Source organism: Gouania willdenowi, chromosome 18 (genome assembly GCF_900634775.1).
Source record: "Gouania willdenowi chromosome 18, fGouWil2.1, whole genome shotgun sequence".
Lineage (NCBI taxonomy): Eukaryota > Metazoa > Chordata > Actinopteri > Blenniiformes > Gobiesocidae > Gouania > Gouania willdenowi.
The window spans coordinates 21,466,555-21,485,633 of NC_041061.1; the positions used below are offsets into that span (position 1 = coordinate 21,466,555).

Here is a 19,079-nt window from a genome sequence, read left to right on the forward strand (position 1 = left end):
TGCCCTGCCCTTTGGCTCAGTAGAGAAACACCCAGCAACCACCTTTGGCCCCTCTAGGTTTCTTGCCAACGAGCTAACTAATAAACTTCAAACTACGTCAGTTTAGAATGGACTGTAGTCAAAATTCCAAGGCATTTGTGAAGTAATTATTATTTTATTTATTTTAGTTCATTAACACACAAATGGTTTAAGGAAAGTGAATAGCTATTCTGAATTTGGAGAATAGGACAGGAGTTGGAATTTAGCAATAGCTATAGACTCTTTGTACAAAACATTTAAATTATGGCATTATTTCCTAACTAAACCCCAACCCTTACCAAAAGTATGGGTGTGTAGATTTACTGACAGATAGTGGGAAACCTTGAAATGAAACATATTTTAATCATTCTTAACTCTATATGCCATAGAACTGTAACACGATTCCCCAATTTTACGCTTAAATACATTGTAATCCACATTTTTAATAGAATTTCCATGCCAACTACAATTACAGTCAATCATCGGAACAAAATATTTTTTCCAATTACCCCAGCCTTGGTTCCAGGAAACCTGCCCATAATCAAGGCATTTTTTGAATTTTTCAGCCTAGACACATTTTAATTACTCCAAGAAGAATATATAGATAATTGCGATTGCCTCTTGAAGCTTCTACAAAAAGATTGTCTGCTAACTTTTCAAGTGAATCCACCTAATATGGTTATTGCATTCAATTGTACGTGTTAAACCCTAACAAAACCAGCCAAAGCCAAATTTCTATTCCTTTCCAGCTTCGTCTTTGTCAAAGTGCAAGATTACTCAGTTGCACAGTGGGATATGCAGTGTTGAAAATATTGGCTAATTTTTTTCATTATGACTTGAAAAGGCCAGGGCAAACTTTTGAATTGCATCTCCTTGAAAGCTTCACATAATTAGAGTATCAAAAGAAGGCCTTTGCCTTTGTATCTAACGCAGCTATGAGACAAAAGCCAGAAGAAATTGGAATTGAGGTTAAAAAAAAAAAAAGAAAGAAGAAGAAGAAACACACCTCAGATAAATAAGTCACAATAGCTGTACCTCAGAAGAGAAACAGAAAGATTGTTCCACTGTCTGTGCAAATGGGCAAACATGTAGTATTACACGTAAACTGTGTGTACTGTGTGTTAGTCATAACAGTCTCAGCTGTCATTAGAAGGAAACTGAAAGGGCAAAACTCCCGATTGTCCTTTAATAGTTTGTAACAATCCAAAGTAAAGGAATTAAATCAAACATGATTCAATAACTTCATTGTGGCAAATAGAAAAATACGTGGTGTTGGGTGAGACCTCCCATCAGTGTGTGTCTTTGAACAAAAACATGTCGGAATGGAAATTGACACTCCAGATTCTTAGAAAAAATGTGTCAATCTGTCACCGTTTTTTTCAGTGATGACAGCTGCCAAATTAGATGTAATCAGACTCTTTACCCGTGATGTCTGTTTACAGATTCGTCCACTACGTCTTTGATCTTGGCAATGGGCCGTCGCTGATGAAGGGGAACTCAGACAAACCTCTTAATGACAACCAGTGGCACAATGTGGTGGTATCCCGGGACGCTAACAATGTACATACGCTTAAGATCGACTCACGCACCGTGACTCAGCACTCCAATGGAGCACGCAACCTGGATCTCAAAGGTAAAAGACGCCAAGCGAGTTTTCTAGAAACTACAGCATAACAGAAGTATTTATGGCTTGATCGTCAAATGTTTGCAGAGAAGCTGTAAAGGAAATATTTGCAAATGATTGTCTTTGCTAAATTGTCAGCTCCTATGTCTTTTTGTTAGGACAATCAAAGGCTAGGTTTTGTGTTATACGCTGTTCAGAATGCTTTGAAACCTTTGGTATGAAACTAGTTAGTTTGAAATTGCAGCTTGGAACGTTTTATCTTCCACACAAATCTGGGCTTATATATTCAAGAAGTCCGGACTCATGGGAGATCATAAATATGAGTCTATTGTTGTGTGCGTGAAAAGACGATTTTGTCATTTTTTGTGCTGTTCGGAAAGAATTTCAAACTGATGTATTTATATTGGAAGTTATTTCCTTAACCATAACCCTTCCACAACCTCAGTGTTTTTACATTCTGTAAGTTTTACCAACAGTGATTTGTTGAGGATGTCTTTATGTATTTGGGAAAACAGGCCTATCATGAAATTTTTGCAGATTTTAAATCTATTTAAATTATTATTTCCAAATACTTGTAGAATCTTCGATTATTTATCTATGGTCACTTGGTCAATGGTTATAATTTATTCATCCTAAACCTTTATTTTTACCCCTAGCCAACCCTCTTTCCCCTGAATCCCTTTCCCCATTATCAGATATGAACTTACTGTATATCCCAACTTTCAAAGCACATACCATTTAGTGGATAATGCGTTTTTCAAACTTTTAGTTTCTACTAAAGATTCCTGGGGCACATTCAAAATATCAAGTGAAATGGTCATTCAAAGTGAGGGGTCATGTCCTGTTGCTTGTGCTTTTTTATTGAGTAGTCCCTTACACTAACCCTGAACTGTAACCCCTGACCCTAAATCTTTACCATTTCCCCAGTTCTAATCCTAATAAAACCCCTATCATTAGCTGTAACACATCATTTTCTATAACTTGAGTTAGCACAGTTATCAAGGCCCATTCAAAGAGGTTCGATTCCCCGCATGGGTTCTTTTCATCTGAAGGTAATTTTTGTCCCAAGAAGCATGAAAAAAAAAAGTAGGAAATTATGTCGGCACGCATGAAACATTAGATTAATTAAAGTGAGAGTTTCATGACACCCTGTGAGATTGGGTTCGTGCAAGATCTGCAGTAGGAAACATGGAGGTGGTATTAATCCATTGCAGGCACCATACAGCCAACATACAGACACAAAACCACTGACTATTGGCAACTCATTCACCTACTGTATACGTTTAGTATACAAACTTCCATTGATCTAATTTGGATGAATTATTGGTTTCTTAATCAGGGTAAAGTAATACATGTGACCAAACTCTTTTTTATTATCCTTTCTTATTCCATGGTATATCACTCTAACACTAAATATTATCAGATAGTTGCCAAATGACACCATTTATTTATTTGGTGACAAGTAAGATTTTAGGGTATTATTCAAAGGTAGATGCACAATTTTATCAATTGCTTTTTCAGTTGTATTTGGAGTTCCATCTTAGGCTGTGTCAGACTCTTTAGCAACAGGTCTTAGTTCCTGAGATCCAAACAAGATTTCCTACCTATTCTTTACTGAAAAAAAGATAATTCTGCACTGGTTGTTTGCCTTGCTTGGTTTTCAAAGGGAACTGTTTTCCCCACTGTGCACATTTCAGAGAAATCCCTGATGATTGTATTCCCATTGTCCACTGGAAGCTCATCTTCTTTACGTTGATAGAAGACTCTTCTTTTGAGTAGGAGGTGACTTAGCAGGCGAAAGGCACTCAGAGTCCAATATCGCCCGTCTGCATGTCCCAGAATGACCTTATACCAACATCAAAGCTGAATAACAAAACACGGTAAAGGACAAACTTTTGTAAGAGTTTCAGAAATAATGTCCAAGATTGCAAAACACCTGAAGGCAGATCGTCTGAGCAAGTGTTCTACAGTGAATATGTGATATAACCCCAGGCTGAAACCTCCATAACTCCAGGTTTCTAATTGGTTTTCTGAATGTTTTCGAAGGGTTGTTTGAGAAGCAATGACATGACCACACATCTCTCTTGCGATATCTTTGAAGACTGACTGTTGCGGATAGAGAAGGAATAGTCCTTCAGGTGCCTTTGATTACAAATGCTAGGACGCAAAAGAATTGATGAATCACACAGAATTCCTTCCATCATTATTCAAAAGTCAAGACTGTTCTTCAGTGTCTTCATCTTTAAGATATATTAGAAGGTAGGGTCAACCTTTGAGAATCCTTAAAGGAGCATAGGGCAGAAACAAATATTAAAGTCTTTTAATGCTAAGTGGTTTTGAGCGCTTCATCACCAAAGAGAATGAGCCACACACATTCTCCCTATTGCCTTGAACAGATTGTGTGATACATTTTGTCAAATGACGCTGGCCATGACGGTGACGTCAAATGAAGCTGACGGTGATGTCGAATGAAGCTGACGGTGATGTCGAATGAAGTTGACGTCAAATGACGCTGGTGCGTGTTCTCGACAGCTTGGAGCAGAGTCTACTCTGCCGGAAATAAAAAAAAAAAGGCTTGGAGACAAAAAAAAGAAACACGGTGGACAAAACTACTGTTTGGTTCCACAGATCCATGCAAATGCAGGTGCACGTCTTGCAGTAAACAGTCACACGAGCGGCGAGTACCGTGTCACAGTTTGAGTGCGGATCAGGCCGCATTTTGTCACCCGAGTCCGACCCAACAGTAAAAACCTCTTTTTTTTTTCTTAAAGAAATGGCATATTTACGTTTGTTTTAGTCGTAAGCACTGATTTTATTAACAAACAGTTAACGTCAACATCAGATCCACACATAGGTAACAACCGAATGTCAAACAAAAAGGTGCGCAATGCACGCAAAAGACCCAGCGCGTCTATTTACATAATCCATGTATCAAAGATAAGGCTAAGAAGGATAATAAAAAGGAATGTTTCAACGGTGTATTCTTAAATGTCCTACTTTGCTCCATTCTCCCAGCCTCTAAAACACCTGCGTTTCTATTCCTACTCAAACTATGAACTGTTTTAAATTAAGTGAAATGTATTGCTTTTGCTCCACTGGGCATGCATATTTAGGCTGTGGATATTGACTTGTGAAATTACAATAAAGGAAACAACTAAACAGGGTTTCCTCCCACCCACACAGTAATCACGATGAGCTTGTAGGATGTACTCAGTTGCTTATTTCTTAATAATTCACAACAGCCATAGTCATCCAGTGTTCAAATGTCCATGTTAAACATTAGGACAATATTTCTTAACCGATCTGTTCGTCCCTCCTATAAAACAAACCATGACCCAAACTTACAATGATTGTCAAAACAAGGCCAATGGAAGTTTTGAATACTATATAATTGCCAATTACTATCATAATAAGAGGTTTGCATTCCACTGGAAAACATGTTCCTGGCATTTGGATTGCAACCCTTAAGATGAGAACGTATGCACTAGAACACACTGTAAAACTCAATGTAAAAACAAAAAAAACAAAACATAAAACAATTGGCATTGACATGACACAGAAAACAAGACAAAATTATGTTCAGAGGTTTAGTCAAGCTATTTTCTTTAAAAGTCCTTATAGGACAGCCAGGAAGAGAAAAAAACCTTGAATTTTGCTCAGCTCCCTTTGTGAATTGCATAAGCATTTATGTTGTGAAGGAAAGCCGAGATGTCATTAAACTTTACGTTCAGGTTTTTCGTCTTTTTTGAACTACTAGTAGTACTACTAACCTTTGTGATCTGATCATCCGAGCAAGGCGTCGATAGAATCTGATACTTAAGTTCTTGGCGTAGCTGGGCTGCGTAAGTCATTAGGGCAGTATGCTAAATAGGCGGGGCGTGTTTCTAGGGCTCCTCCCACCAGACCCTACTGCGCAGACTCTGGCTCCAAATTACGTGAAATTTGCAAGATGGCAGCGGCCTTAAGCGCTGCATTTTGGCTTCAAGAACATTGAGTGAGAACAGCTACAGTGCACGCCCACTGCTTCAGAGCCACCAAAGCCGGCAGAGGTGGCCAAGACCCGTCACCATTTTGTCGAGTGACATATTTTTTCACACCTGCTACGAATGGTGGCCAATGTTTCTTGCGAACAGTACCCATCAAAGTTGGTTTTCCTTACTTCGATGGGTACCTTTTATTCATCAGTCCTAAAGCATGATGTACCACATGTTGGAAATTGGAAAAGGATAGCGTAGGCACATCCAAGACAAGAAAATATATATTTATAGCAAGCCTTAGGCTATTCTTGATGTACAACTGAAAAATAATAATGCACACAACTCTAACTACTAGATCCTCTCCCTACTGTGATTATTATTTTTTGGTACACAACAGAAATGTGTTTGTGTGCTCTAGATGATTTTTCAATGGACTGCACATTGAAGGAATTATGTATTTTTGTTATCAAGTGCAACAATCCAGTCCAATCCACGCTGAAAAGATAGCTTGGAAGGAGCCCCCCATCTTTTTTTATAATATGTGAGGCACAATATTCAAAACCTAGCCATTTTCAGAGCTGTATTTTCCTTTATCTCAACAACTCGCCTGCAGGGGATGGAGATTGTGGCAGCTCGGTGCTACTGGGAAGAATAATAGTTGTAAATCTTGCTTCAGAAGACTCTCAGAGGGAGAGGTGGATGCCTTTATCCTCAATTCCCTTGTCTAATTGGGCATTCAGAACTTTTCTCTGTGGCTTCTCTGTTACAATTCCCACTGCTTGGATATCAGACGTGCCTCAGACACTGTAAACAAAGGAGCAAAGCATCTTCTCTCAACATGCGTGTAGGTTGAAAACCCTTATTTGTGTGTGCATATAAGCACACACACATAACCATACTTGAGGAAGATAATTTTTTACCTTTTTTCATCCCATTTGTGCAATGTATTTTAAAACTATTCAATGTATAATTTATAGGAGGGGTGGAGCCAACAGTGAAAGATGATGATGCAGCGGAATCTAAGGAATCTGTTTCAGCCAATAGCAAAATTCACTTGTGATAGCTGGCGTTTAACCCTTAGTGGCCAATAACTCTGACATTTTACAACTAAATACGCAAAATTAAATAACTTTTACTAAAATCTTACAAGTTGAACTAGGATCAATCAACAGCACTTCTTAAAGGCACACCGCAGACTTTGTGACCTAAAGAGTTGACCCATATGAATTATTTTAAATGATTCCTCAGGCTAATATACAGCGCTTGACAGTATCAATGTCCGAGCGGGGCTTCCCTTTTGAAATAGCGCCCATGTAATTTTGGAGAGACGGACCGTCTTTGGCCAGGTCATGTGACCTGGAGAATGCTTGGAGAACGTATCACTTTTACGGCAGTCACATGACCACAGGTTCAGATATACTCATTGGGGGCTAAGGCTTTTGTTAGTATTTTTCCACCTGTTCGACTCCTGGTCATGGCCAAGGCAAGCAAAAAGTTTAAAACTGCTTCTGAGGAGGCTTAAAAAGACGCCGCTGTCCACCCCGACTCTAGCCGCCGCGCCGACCCCAGGCGAAGAGGGCCGACGAAGACTGCAAGGCCAGGGAGTGGGGCCAGCCGTTAGAGCCAATCCTTATCCCGAAGTTACAGGTCAATTACTGTCTGCATACATAATCAGAAGACAAGGGAGGCTGGCCCGAATGACAGTTTTTTGCAACAGTGCTACAGCGCTTGTGGCCACTAGGGGCGCTTGACATGAAAGTTACAGGTCTAGCGCTCCTAGTGGCCAAAAGTTACACAGCGTGCCTTTAATACCCAAATACTTATGTATTTAGCAGAAAAAGGTGGGTTTGGGGTTTAGTTACTCTTTTGTGTCATTATATTGCAATTATCTTTGGACTAAATGTACACTAGTACAGAAATATTGGATGTCCCTTTTCTAGTTTTGGATAGTCGTCAACCCTAGTCATCACCTACCTACCCGTCAGTGAGTTAAAATGACTTTATTTAAGGACCCCACCCTCTAAGTTACTCATAGTCGCGAGCTAACATGTAGCATGAGGATATGTGGAACTCAACAGTTGTCAGGTTTTCTGTAAGATGAATTGATTTGCATTGTTCCAACTTTGTTTTTGCGTTATCCTGCAAAAACAAAACCATTTCCTCATGGTAGTAACCAGCAACCTACTGGAAAGCAAATGAGAGCAATGAATTGCAACTGTTTTAATCAAAGCTAGCAGGAGGGAGGACGTATCATTACTAGCAATTAGCTAACAGCTTGGGTGGACCTAAGCTAATTTAGCTTCAGTTTATGCTAATCATTTGAGGTTCATTGGCCATTATTTTGTCATTACTGCACATAGGTTTGTAAACCGAAGATATTTTGGGTTAATTAGCAAATGGAGGTAATTCATATAATTAGGGTTAGGGTTTTAAATAGCATAGACATTAGCAACAAATTAAGAAGCCAGTGAAAGATCAAATCTAGCATTTAAAATGTTTAGTAACTGTAAAATATGTATTTTAATGAGATAAATACACTTTTTATTTAAGAATTCTTCTATTAGCTTGTTCAAATTAATATAATTTTTTATTAAAATACCAAAAAAATCCATTATTTGGGGAAACAATGCTATGGTTTTGTTGTGTCCTTTGCCTTCTTTAAAGCCTAATTTAAAGTAGAGGTCATAGAAATAAAAAAAATAAAATGAAGAATAAATCACACAGCCATTACCCAGAGAGAGAAACAAGACTCTAAGAACAGCCCAATGCTAAAGATATTAATGTCATTATTAAATACAGTAATGGCAAATGAAGAACCTCAGCAGCAGTGAAATGAATCTAATGAAGACATTTTCAGGTCTAAGCCATGCAGGGAGAAAGTCATTTGACATTCCACACTCAGACAGTGCCTGTCCTCCTTTTTCTGAAGATTCCTGCTAATGAGGCGGGCTTGTGTGGAATTGTAAGGAGGTGGCAGTGTTATATTCCACAACAAACGCGGAACCGATTGGAACACAATATAGAGGATACACACACATAATAAATGCTGCTCTTGCCAGCAGGAAAATAGAGATTAGCCATTTAATCATCCCAAAGCTGCTACTGCAGCTCCTGTTTCCTCCTCCTATTTGGTAGTAAAGATACACACGTTAAACAATTTGTTGTTTACTCGATTTCTATGTTGGCCCAACATTGAATTAGTTCTATTTATATCACATTATTATGATAGAATAGACTGTAGTTTTACGTAAATAGTCCTAATATATCCTATTCATGTAGAAGTACTGCCACTTGATTGAAATTGTACTCAAGTATAAGTAAAAGTAAGTCATGCATAAAATACTGACGTACAAGTGAAAACTAGCTCAATCAAATAGTACTCAAATTAAAACATTTATTTTTTGTAATAAATGTTGTCACGGTTCCCTTGCATACAGTAAACATCTCATGAAAAGACCAAATCTTGGACAGTTGGAACTGAGCTGTTTTGGCGCTGTGCATTACGTTTTTTCTGATTGGTCCGCTATGATGTGATGCATTTCATTGTTGTCTGGTCATTTCATTTTTTTTGTTGTTTTACAATGTCCGTTGATGATTTAAAAAAAAAAAAAAAATGCCCCAGTAATGGTTGAGTAGATAAATGTAACTAATCACTTCTTTTAAAACGTACCTAAGTACAAGTGAATCTACTGATTTAGGAATACAGTAGTCCAGGGGTCACCAACCTTTCTGAAACTGTGAGCTACTTCTTAGGTACTGTATAGTCCAAAGGGCTACCAGTTAGAAAAGCATGTCTTTAATACTATATTTTGTCCCTTTATTAGAGGGTAAGATAATAAGGAAGGCCAGCAGTAACTTAAAAATGTAAGAAATCTTAATGTATGCAATCGTTTCATTTTAATGACATTTTGTAGAAAACAAACAACTTTTACCTATTCGTATAACGTAACATTTGTAAAATGTAACAATTGTCATATTTTACGAATATCCACCTTGCATTTTTTTTAAATAATCTTATATATATATCTTATTATATATAACAACACATACACCAAATCTGCAACATGTAAAAGCATTTGTGATGATGTTCCAGTTAAAATAAACATTTAAAGATGGTTTATTTAACACTAAAACTTTATAAATGTTTATTATATTTAGTAGTATTTAACTCTACTTAGTAATAACTACATCTCTTATATGTATTTATCTTTGTGAGTTTGAATCTTGGAAAGTAAATCAGATTTTAGATGGAGCTCATTGGTAACTAGAGCTCTTGAGGGCCCCTCACATGGTCCGTGAGGGCTACCTGGTGCCCGCGGGCACCGTGTTGGTGACCCCTGCAGTAGTCCCTCGTTTATTGCGGGGGTTACGTTCTAAAAATAACCCGCAGTAGGCTAAATCCACAAAGTAGTCATCTTTATTTTTTTACATTTACATTACTGTACATGTTTTAAGGCTGTAAAACCCCTCACCACACACTTATACACTTTTCTCAGACAGGAATTAACATTTATCTCTTGTCTAAACACTCTCAAAGTTCAAACCTTTGTAGATTTTAAAACATAGACCTGTTTTCAAACATACAGGACTTCAGAGTCGCACTGCTAGCAAGAAGCTGTGTGTGACCACATGGAGCTGTATGACATGGCCTTTATGTAGCAGGTAAAAGTTTTCTGTAGCAGTGTGCTAGGATAGCATTAGCCGCTAATCACACCAGCCTTTTTCACTTGTGGTTTATGTTTATGAGAGGAGAAAAAGGAGCACAGCTCCTCGCTTCAGCAGGCAGTGAAACTCACCGACTTTGATGTGTCACTGGTGGGTGAACGCAGCATTAGCCAATCAGGAAGCAGAACACAAAATCCACGAAACACAGAGGCCGCGAAAGGTGGATATATCAAGGGTTACTCTATACTCAATTATAGCAACTCAATTAGATCTATTCTTTATCTTCTCACTAAACAAGGTAGTCCTATGGCTAAAATAGCTTTTTGTATGGTAATCTCTTTTACGCAGAAAACTCAAGTCTTTGGATAATTTTGATAACTTTTTTAGTCATTCCGGTGTCACTTAGGAAAGTGACTTCTGTTTTTCTCTTTTTAAAGTAGGCCTATTCTCATAATATATGTCTGTACCAATTCCTTTTGCTTTATGAAGCTATGAAATTGACCAATCGGTACTAATGTCAGGCAAAGATAATCTACAACATTCATACATATAGATAGATAGTGCATACAATTAGGCTTGTTACGCCCTCAAACTGAAAGAAGCCAAGAAATGTCTTGTTCTTGGCTTTTCTTAGCAACAGTTTAGAAGCCGCTCAAAACTTCCTCTTAAGAAAAGTTGCAATATGTTAAAGTTAATCAGCTGTGGGAGTAATCTCAATAGGACACATGGGTTGTTTGTTGCGTTCTCTTTAAGGCTCATTTTTTGGAGATAGTTTGGTTTTGCATAATGAGAAATGATCCAGCCTTGTAGAAGATCTCACGAGACTTGTTAACGGAAATTGTGGTGAGCTGGAACAATACAAAGAGTGTGACAAGAAGGTTCAGGGATCTGTTGATGCTGGCTAGAGAAACATAGATGGTACATATTGTGTTTTTTTTTTTTTATTCCTGTTATGGCTTTGCCTTTCCTTACATTATTAAGTGGCAAAGAAGTGGAAAACTGACTAAACCTTTTCACAGCACTTCAAAATGTGTTCATTTTTTGCAGAAAAATAAGAAGTATATCTTAATGCACGTTCTTGTGTATATTTTTTTAGACAGTGGCTATCAGTACAGTTGCCGTATCAATATACCGACATTCTATCCGTATGCAGCGCCCCTATTTGGCCAGTTTAGGTCATATGATAAGTCAGTCATTGGCCAGTTTAGGTCACGTGACTAAGATTAAACCTAACCCAAAAAATTGTTGCGATATTAGGTTTTAACCCTAACCCTAAGACACTACTTAGTTGTACTTCGGTAACCGTACCAATTGCACCGTACAAAGACACTTTGTAGTTCTTATTTTATTTATTTTTAAAGCTACTTTTGGTTGTTTGATGACAAAATTGGGTAACACTTTACTTTAGGTTTTATACATAAAGGCTGACAGCTGTCATTATTATGACGCGACACCCGTCATTAGCATGAATAAGGTGTCATGAAGTTACACCTCAAGTTACCCAAACCCCTAACCCTAACCTTAACCCAAACCCAAAAAAAATCATAATAATAATCATAATAATGACAGCGCAATGTCAGCCTTGTGTATAAAACTTCAAATAAAGTATGACCCAAAAAATTGTCATATTTTAATAGTTAGATGAAATTCAAGTTCCATGGCTCAGGACTTTATAGCAACAGCAATTTAATTAAATACATTAAAATACGTCTTTTTATTTATCAACATATATTAGCTATATCTTACCTCATTAAAAGATCAATTTAAAAAAAAAAAAAAAAAACTACCTCTAGTTATTGCAATATTACGATATTAATCAAATAAAATGAACTGATATGTATATACTTTGTGTTTTTTTTTCTTTTAAATGAAAAGGATATGTTTTATATTTTATAAATGCACTTAATTAAGTGAAATATATTATGTTTCATTAAATGACACAATATTGTTCAAAGGTCAAAACAGGCACACAAAGTATATTGTGAAATACAAGAAAATGAGTTTTTTGTTGTGCAGACATTGAATGGAAAAATAGCTCCCCTGCCTCTACACTCGTGTGTTTATTATTCAAGCCTAATAAAGGAAGCTCATTTCACCTGCCAGCTTAACTTAACAGTTTCTTAAAAACACAAAAAAAAATCGATTCCAAACACTGAAAAATATCCTTTTAGTCTATACAACAACAGTTTGGGGTTTGAAGATGAATAGTTCACATGTAGGACTTAATTGAGAATAGCTTTAAAAACCTTAAAACAAAGGGTCTGCACATTGCAGCCTCATTTAAATTACACACGCCTTTAAACTGTCAGCGCTCCTTGTGTTTAATGACTGTAATAATTTCACTGATAGTGGCTATAATTGTGGCATGTTTAGACATAAGTGTGTTGTTGAGATGTTTGGAGTTTGGCGTTTCCTTCACAATAAGTGTAATAAATCCCTGAGGTCTCATTGGCTGGCATGGACCCAGCTGGCAGATAAGGCTGTCCGTGATGAATGCAGTATTGTCATGGGTGGGTTTGTTTTTCCACCCCAACAACAAAAAACGTCTCATTTTGTGACGCTGAAAGACGACAGAAAGATAAGGATTTGTGATTCTGAAATTTGAATTTATTTGGAATCATTTTTGAGGGAGTTTTCTTTTCTTTTTTTTCATGATTAAGAGTGATATGATTAAATACAGGCAATACACTGTTTGGTGCATTTAAGCACAAGCATAGGGTTTATTAGAAAGTATTTAAATATTTATGTAGTTAGCAAATAGGTATTTTTCATAACACATTTATAACAGTTGTTCTTTATTAGAAATTCTATGTGCCCACATATATAGACATTTGTGTTTTTGGTCCTGTTTAAACTTTATTGTAACAACACATTTTAGAAACAGGACAAAGTATTACCAAACTAAAAACAAGGAAAGTTAAATCCTGTGGTGTTTCTTGTTTTATTTAAAAACAATTTTAAAGGTATAAAATAGAATATTGTAATGAGGCTACATTTATTTTGAGTTCCAAGGTCAGTAAATAACAGCTATACTCATGCTTCACAGTATTAAGCATTTGTGTGAGATTTTTTTTTTTTTTTTAACAATTCAAACTAGATAAAAGGCAGGCAGGAGTAACCAAGACTATTTATTAAAACTAAAAATCCAAAAGTGTATTCTAAGAAAAACAAGTCCTGAAACTCAAAACTAGGGGTGTGTATATTTGTATCTCGATACATAGGTTGCGATAAGATACAATATATCCGGCGATTATTGTGATTTTTTTTTTTTTTTTTTTTTTTTGTTAATATGACTTAAGAAACAACTGATCTGTAAATGTGTACACCTTCATGAGAACACTATGTATGAAACATATTTTATTGGTATATTCTACACTCAAAACATTGGCTTTATATATACAGATCTCATTACATTATATACAGGATGATTTGACTGATAAGTGATCCTTCTACAAAGACAAAAGATAGCTTTACTTTCATATATGGCTGCAACAAATAACTAAAAGAACAAAATAATGATGGGATTAAATGGAAAGAAGTGTCTAACAGCTGCTGTTAATCAATCAACGCGTTAATAGGAAAGCATGAGCTTCAACTTTGTTGCTCCTTTGAATACTTGTGTTACATAATGAGGATGTTTCACAAGTTCTCATAGGATTCCTGATAGTAATGGCCTGTTTTCTTTTTCTGCCAGGAGCACCAAAACATCAAAAATGGTGGATATTTTTTTTCACATATATAAATGCAACACTGTCCAATGGGAGCTTTCAGTAGCTCGTGGCAATTTTCTTGCTGACCTTGCATTTTGGACAGCCCGCGTCAACTCATCCTCAATCCAGAACTTTCATACAGATTACCGGTCTGGTCATGCATTTTATTTTATTACGTCTATAATCTCACGTGTTATGTTCACTCATGTCTTATTGAAAGGTAGGAGAGATTAAACAGACAAACATTAACTGTAACAAATCTCTTTAACACTAAAATATAGGGATGTAACGATTAATCGTAAGGCAGTTAAAAATCGATTCATAGGTATCACGGTTGATATCGATTTTAACTATCCACAAGTGTAGGCGGTGGGCGGAGTCTGCTAATAGTTTCTTTCTGGCCGCCTTCTACTCTTAAATATGTTAATAAATGAGTCATTACCCATTTAGCACCGAAAGAATATCTGTAATATTACTTGAATATCTGTAAAAGTCACGTTTTTCTATTAGCTCTGTCTGCTAGCATAGCTTCTCATCTTCACTGCAAGATATCTGCATGCCAACCGACCACTGTGTTACCAGCGCCCTCTGCTGGTCCAAAAAAATGACGTAAATCAGTGCAATCACGTTTTTTTTTTTTTTTTTTTAAAGTCCAATTGTTAAGGCACAAAATACATTTTCAGTTGCACTTTTAAAAAGAAAAAGAACTATTATGCAGTTTTGCATTGTTTATTATAGAACCAGAATTTAAATTAATAGGCTTCATTTTCATTTGTATTATTCCTTTATTTATTTCATTCAAGACTTATTTTTAGTTAAATTGCATTGTTTTGAATAGTTTATCAAGGAATTATTTTGACAATGAAAAATAAAAGGAAAATAGTACCGTATTCTATTTTTTTTCCCCAAAAAAAAATTGTCTACAGTCCCATTTTGTAAAATAAATCGTGAGAGAATCGTATCATGAACCCAGTATCGTGAATCAAATCGTATCGGGAGTTGAGTGAATCGTTACATCCCTCTTAAAATATAATCTTTTCAAGTCTGAATTCCAGCTACAATTTACAGTAGTGGTACCAACCTAGACAACATGGTCGATTAATTCCGCTGTCTAGTGCCAGCTGCTCACATTCATCCAGGGTTACTTTTGACAAATTGATCCCAAGCTAAACCATCACAAAACCAGCCTGAACAACTGACCTATACTGGCTTTTATGCCAGCTTTCATTCAAGCTGGAAAGAGACAGAAAAAGAACATAATGAAAGAGAAGCAGAGGATATTGTGAGCTCAAAAAGCCAGAAAAAAAGAAAAAAAAAAAATGACAGGTCTGGGAGATGAAGACAAATCGGTGAAAAATGGAGTAAAAGATGGTGACCAAGCGGAAAAAGAGAAACTCAAATGTAGACGGCGTGCCCAGACGAGGCGAAGCAAAAGGACACTGAATGCAGAGTGACATTTCTTGGAGGGTGAATAGAAGCATGAAAGTGAATAATAAAGCCCGTCTGTGTCATTGTGGAGTGACAAAGACAGTTTGAAATGATGATTGGTTTTTATATTAGCAAACTTCTGTTATTTGAACTTCTGAAGTGGATTTATTTTATGCCAGAACAGACATGACCATTTATCAACCATCAAACTAACCAGTGTTGACAACTTAGCGACGTTACTGCTACATTTAGTGATTCTTCAGTCTTCATAGTTACTAGTTCAAAAGACCGACATATAGCAACAAATCTAGACTTTTTTTATTGTATAGTTATTCCTCTATACAACCCTCAACCTGTTTCCATTACTCAGTGGTGTGGGTCTCAACCTTTTCCAGGCCGTAACCCCCAAAATAAAGGTGCCAGAGACCGTCGTGAGACAGGTTAGTTTTACCCTACTAATGATGTGTTGTTGCAATAGTAATCTTGCTACACTGTACCTGAAGGTGGCTGAAAATGAACATTATAGAACAGCAGGGGCGGAGCTTTAGGGGGTGCTGGGAGGGCGGCACGCCCCCATGGCCCGGATAGGAGGTAGGACTTAAGGGAGCAGGGCCTCTACCAAGGTTCAGGGGAGCTGGAGAAGGCGGGCTCTCCCATGACTTGTGCCCAGAGGCGCACAGAGTATAGGCAGTCACCCATCATGCAGATTTATACAAAGGTTATATAGACCCATTTCATGTGACGTATGCATACTAAATTAGGTGCATGTGTGCGCAGGCTCGGTGCAAAACAACCGGAGCACTGCTGAGGCGATGGTGCATGGGAGCAGACGGAGCGCTATCTCAGTCTGGATCCAGTAAAAAGTGACCATAAAAAGCTGTAAATGGACTGATATGCAGACGTGGGGCAGTGAGGAGGAGACTTTATGTAGAGATGGAAACTCATCCAGTGAAAATGATCAGAATATGCAGAAAGACACGGAAACCTTCATTAATAGGAGTATAGCAGCCCACCTATCTGCCCGTTTATAAAAAGTATTTATAAGCATCTAGAGACTAAATGCTTTTAGGTTTTTTTTTGTTTATACACTGGGTTTTTCTATCAGATATGTATAAATGTCTGGTCATTGAACATCGGGCCAGGAGAGCACAACGGATGACCACTCCACGAATGCTGCATGTGTCCCACAATTGTTCACCTGTACTTTTGAGTTTCCTTAAAGCGGCCGCGTCCTCAGGTGACAAACTTTCTACATACTACATACTATTTATGAGCCTTAACAGCGGTTCATTCATTACCATTTTTCAAGCGTCACATATGTAAACACATTTTCTGCACACAGAATATGTGTTTACATATGTGACACAGAGTATGCTCAGACACGTCAGTCAAGTGTCCCGCTTATTCTCCATGTTAAAACTCGTTAAAAACCAGTTGAGGAGCACAGTGGGACAGGAGAGACTGAGTAGACTTGCCATGATGTCCATAGAGAATGAGAGAGCAAAGAAAATGGACATTAGGAGCATCGTGGACGAGTTCACAGAGCGCAAGGTTTGTCGTTTGCCCTTCAAACAGGTCTATAGTACTTCATATTGAAATAGTGTTTGTGAACATATGGGCTGTTGTGCCAGTTTTACAAAACTTTATAGCTACTGATACAGGCTCTGAGGTGAAATACTGTAATTAAAGTGGGTGTCAAAATAAAGCGGTCGCTATCCATGATTGTTAAAATCATTTGAATTTGTCCATCCATCCATTTTCAGACCCACTTATTCCTGTTTGTCAGGGTCGTGGGGGTCTGCCAGTGCCCATCTCTGGCTCTCATTGGGCGCTGCGCGGGGGTACACCCTAGACAGGGTGCCAGTCCATCACAGGGCAATACAGACAGACAACCACTCACTTAGAGATTTCAATCAACCTGTTTTTGGATTGTGGGATATCTGGCCCTCCGGAGTACCCGGAGGAAACCCACGCAGCACTGTGAGAACATGCAAACTCCACACAGAAAGGACCCAGGTGTCCACCCTAGTGCTTGAACCCAGAACCTTCTTGCTGTGAGGCGGACGTGCTAACCACTAAGCCACCGTGCGCCCTTGAATTTGTGTTCAAAATGACAGTCACTTTCCGTGGCGTTGAAGCCTGTTAGCTCCGCTGTTGCGGACATGTGTATGTTGGGTTTAAAGGGCCCGGTCATTTGCCATGGCTCCCGGCCCCACGGCTCCCGGCCCGGCTCTTATTTGTTCCGCTAGTGTAGAACAGTGATGTGGAGACAGGGCCATCTAGGAGGGGGAATACAGGAGAGAGCTTTTTGGGGCCCATCCATAAAGTCAGCAAAATGATGGTCCATGGTTCTATGAATCTGTGATAACCACATTTATTTATAATGTAGTATAGTATATAGTCATCAAAAAAATTTAAATCCTTGTTTTAATCAGAAATAAACGGGGTTAAAAGTCACCAAAAATGGTGGAAAACGTGGTGAAAAAGGATTTTAAAAACCACAGAACTTGCAAATTATGGGTCAAAAGACAGAAAAAGTGGTAAAAAGGGTTCAAAGTGTCAATATTGGCTTAAAAGTGCCATACAAAAGTTGGAACAATTAGTTTGAACTGGCAAATAATAGGTGTGACAAATGATGAATGTGGTTAAGTTCGCAAAAATAAGCATAAAATATGGTGAAAAGAGGTTAAAAGTCAAATGAATGGGTCAACATATGCGACATTAGGTGGGAAAAGTGGTGGAAAGGGTTTATACGTGCTGAAAATGTCTTGATAGTGGAAAACAATGTGCAGAAAAGGCATTGGAATTGAATGTACACGTGGCAGAAATGGGAGTAAATGTAGCAAGAATGCATTAAAAGGAGCAAAAAACACCAAAAATGGGCTCAAATCATTCAAAAAAAACATTCCTAGTTTATTGAAGGCATCTGGCGACCCCTTCCCAGTGTCTTGCAACCCCAAATGGGGTCCTGACCCCAAGGTTAATAAACTCTACTCTATACAACTCTCAACAGGTTACCACAACCACTAGCGGCACCATATCTGCCTACTTCTATCTCCGTCAACAACCACCAGCTAGCATTAGCTTCATCTAGTGACTTTCTTCTCCTGCTGAGGAGTTAGCATAACTGCTACAATCCGACAAATATATTTAGATGCGAGTCAGCCAGTTTAATCACTCATTTATTTATTTCATTAGCTTTAATGAATTTAATAAAACCCCTTATAATTCATAGGATTTATCTGCATTCTTTGTGTTCAATCACAAGGACACTGATCGTTATTTAGCATTAGCAGTTAGCTCAATCAGCGTAGCCTCTGCATCAGTCATCTTCGTAGATTGGGGTGTAATTAGCAATCAGCGTTTTTTTTTTTACATTTCATTTTCCTGCCGGCTATTTCTGTCCTCGCAAACCCAACCACACACACGCACTTCCTAAAATATGTTGGTGTGTTTTCCCATTTGCAGAAATGTAATCTTTTGAAAATTAGAGCCAGCTTGGAGGCAGACATTCCCAATATTATCGTCTAATGAGAGGAAACAGTCGTCTTTGTGTATCAAGAAGCTGCTTGTTTATAGTCCCACAGTTATAGCTCACAGCTAACTTGCACACGTAACACTCCAGTCACACAACCATTTGTGTAATACTGGCCCGAG

General features: G+C 37.8%; 1 protein-coding gene across 3 annotated transcripts in view; it reads left to right on the plus strand.

The window, feature by feature from the left end:
• Window positions 1-19,079, plus strand: part of LOC114480087 (neurexin-1-like) — a 577,574-nt gene that overhangs the window by 115,651 nt on the left and 442,844 nt on the right. For all 3 annotated transcript variants that reach the window (XM_028473908.1, XM_028473906.1, XM_028473907.1), the window contains one exon: window positions 1,461-1,651. In XM_028473908.1, coding sequence (XP_028329709.1) covers window positions 1,461-1,651 — 191 coding nt within the window. The remainder of the gene's footprint in view (window positions 1-1,460; window positions 1,652-19,079) is intronic.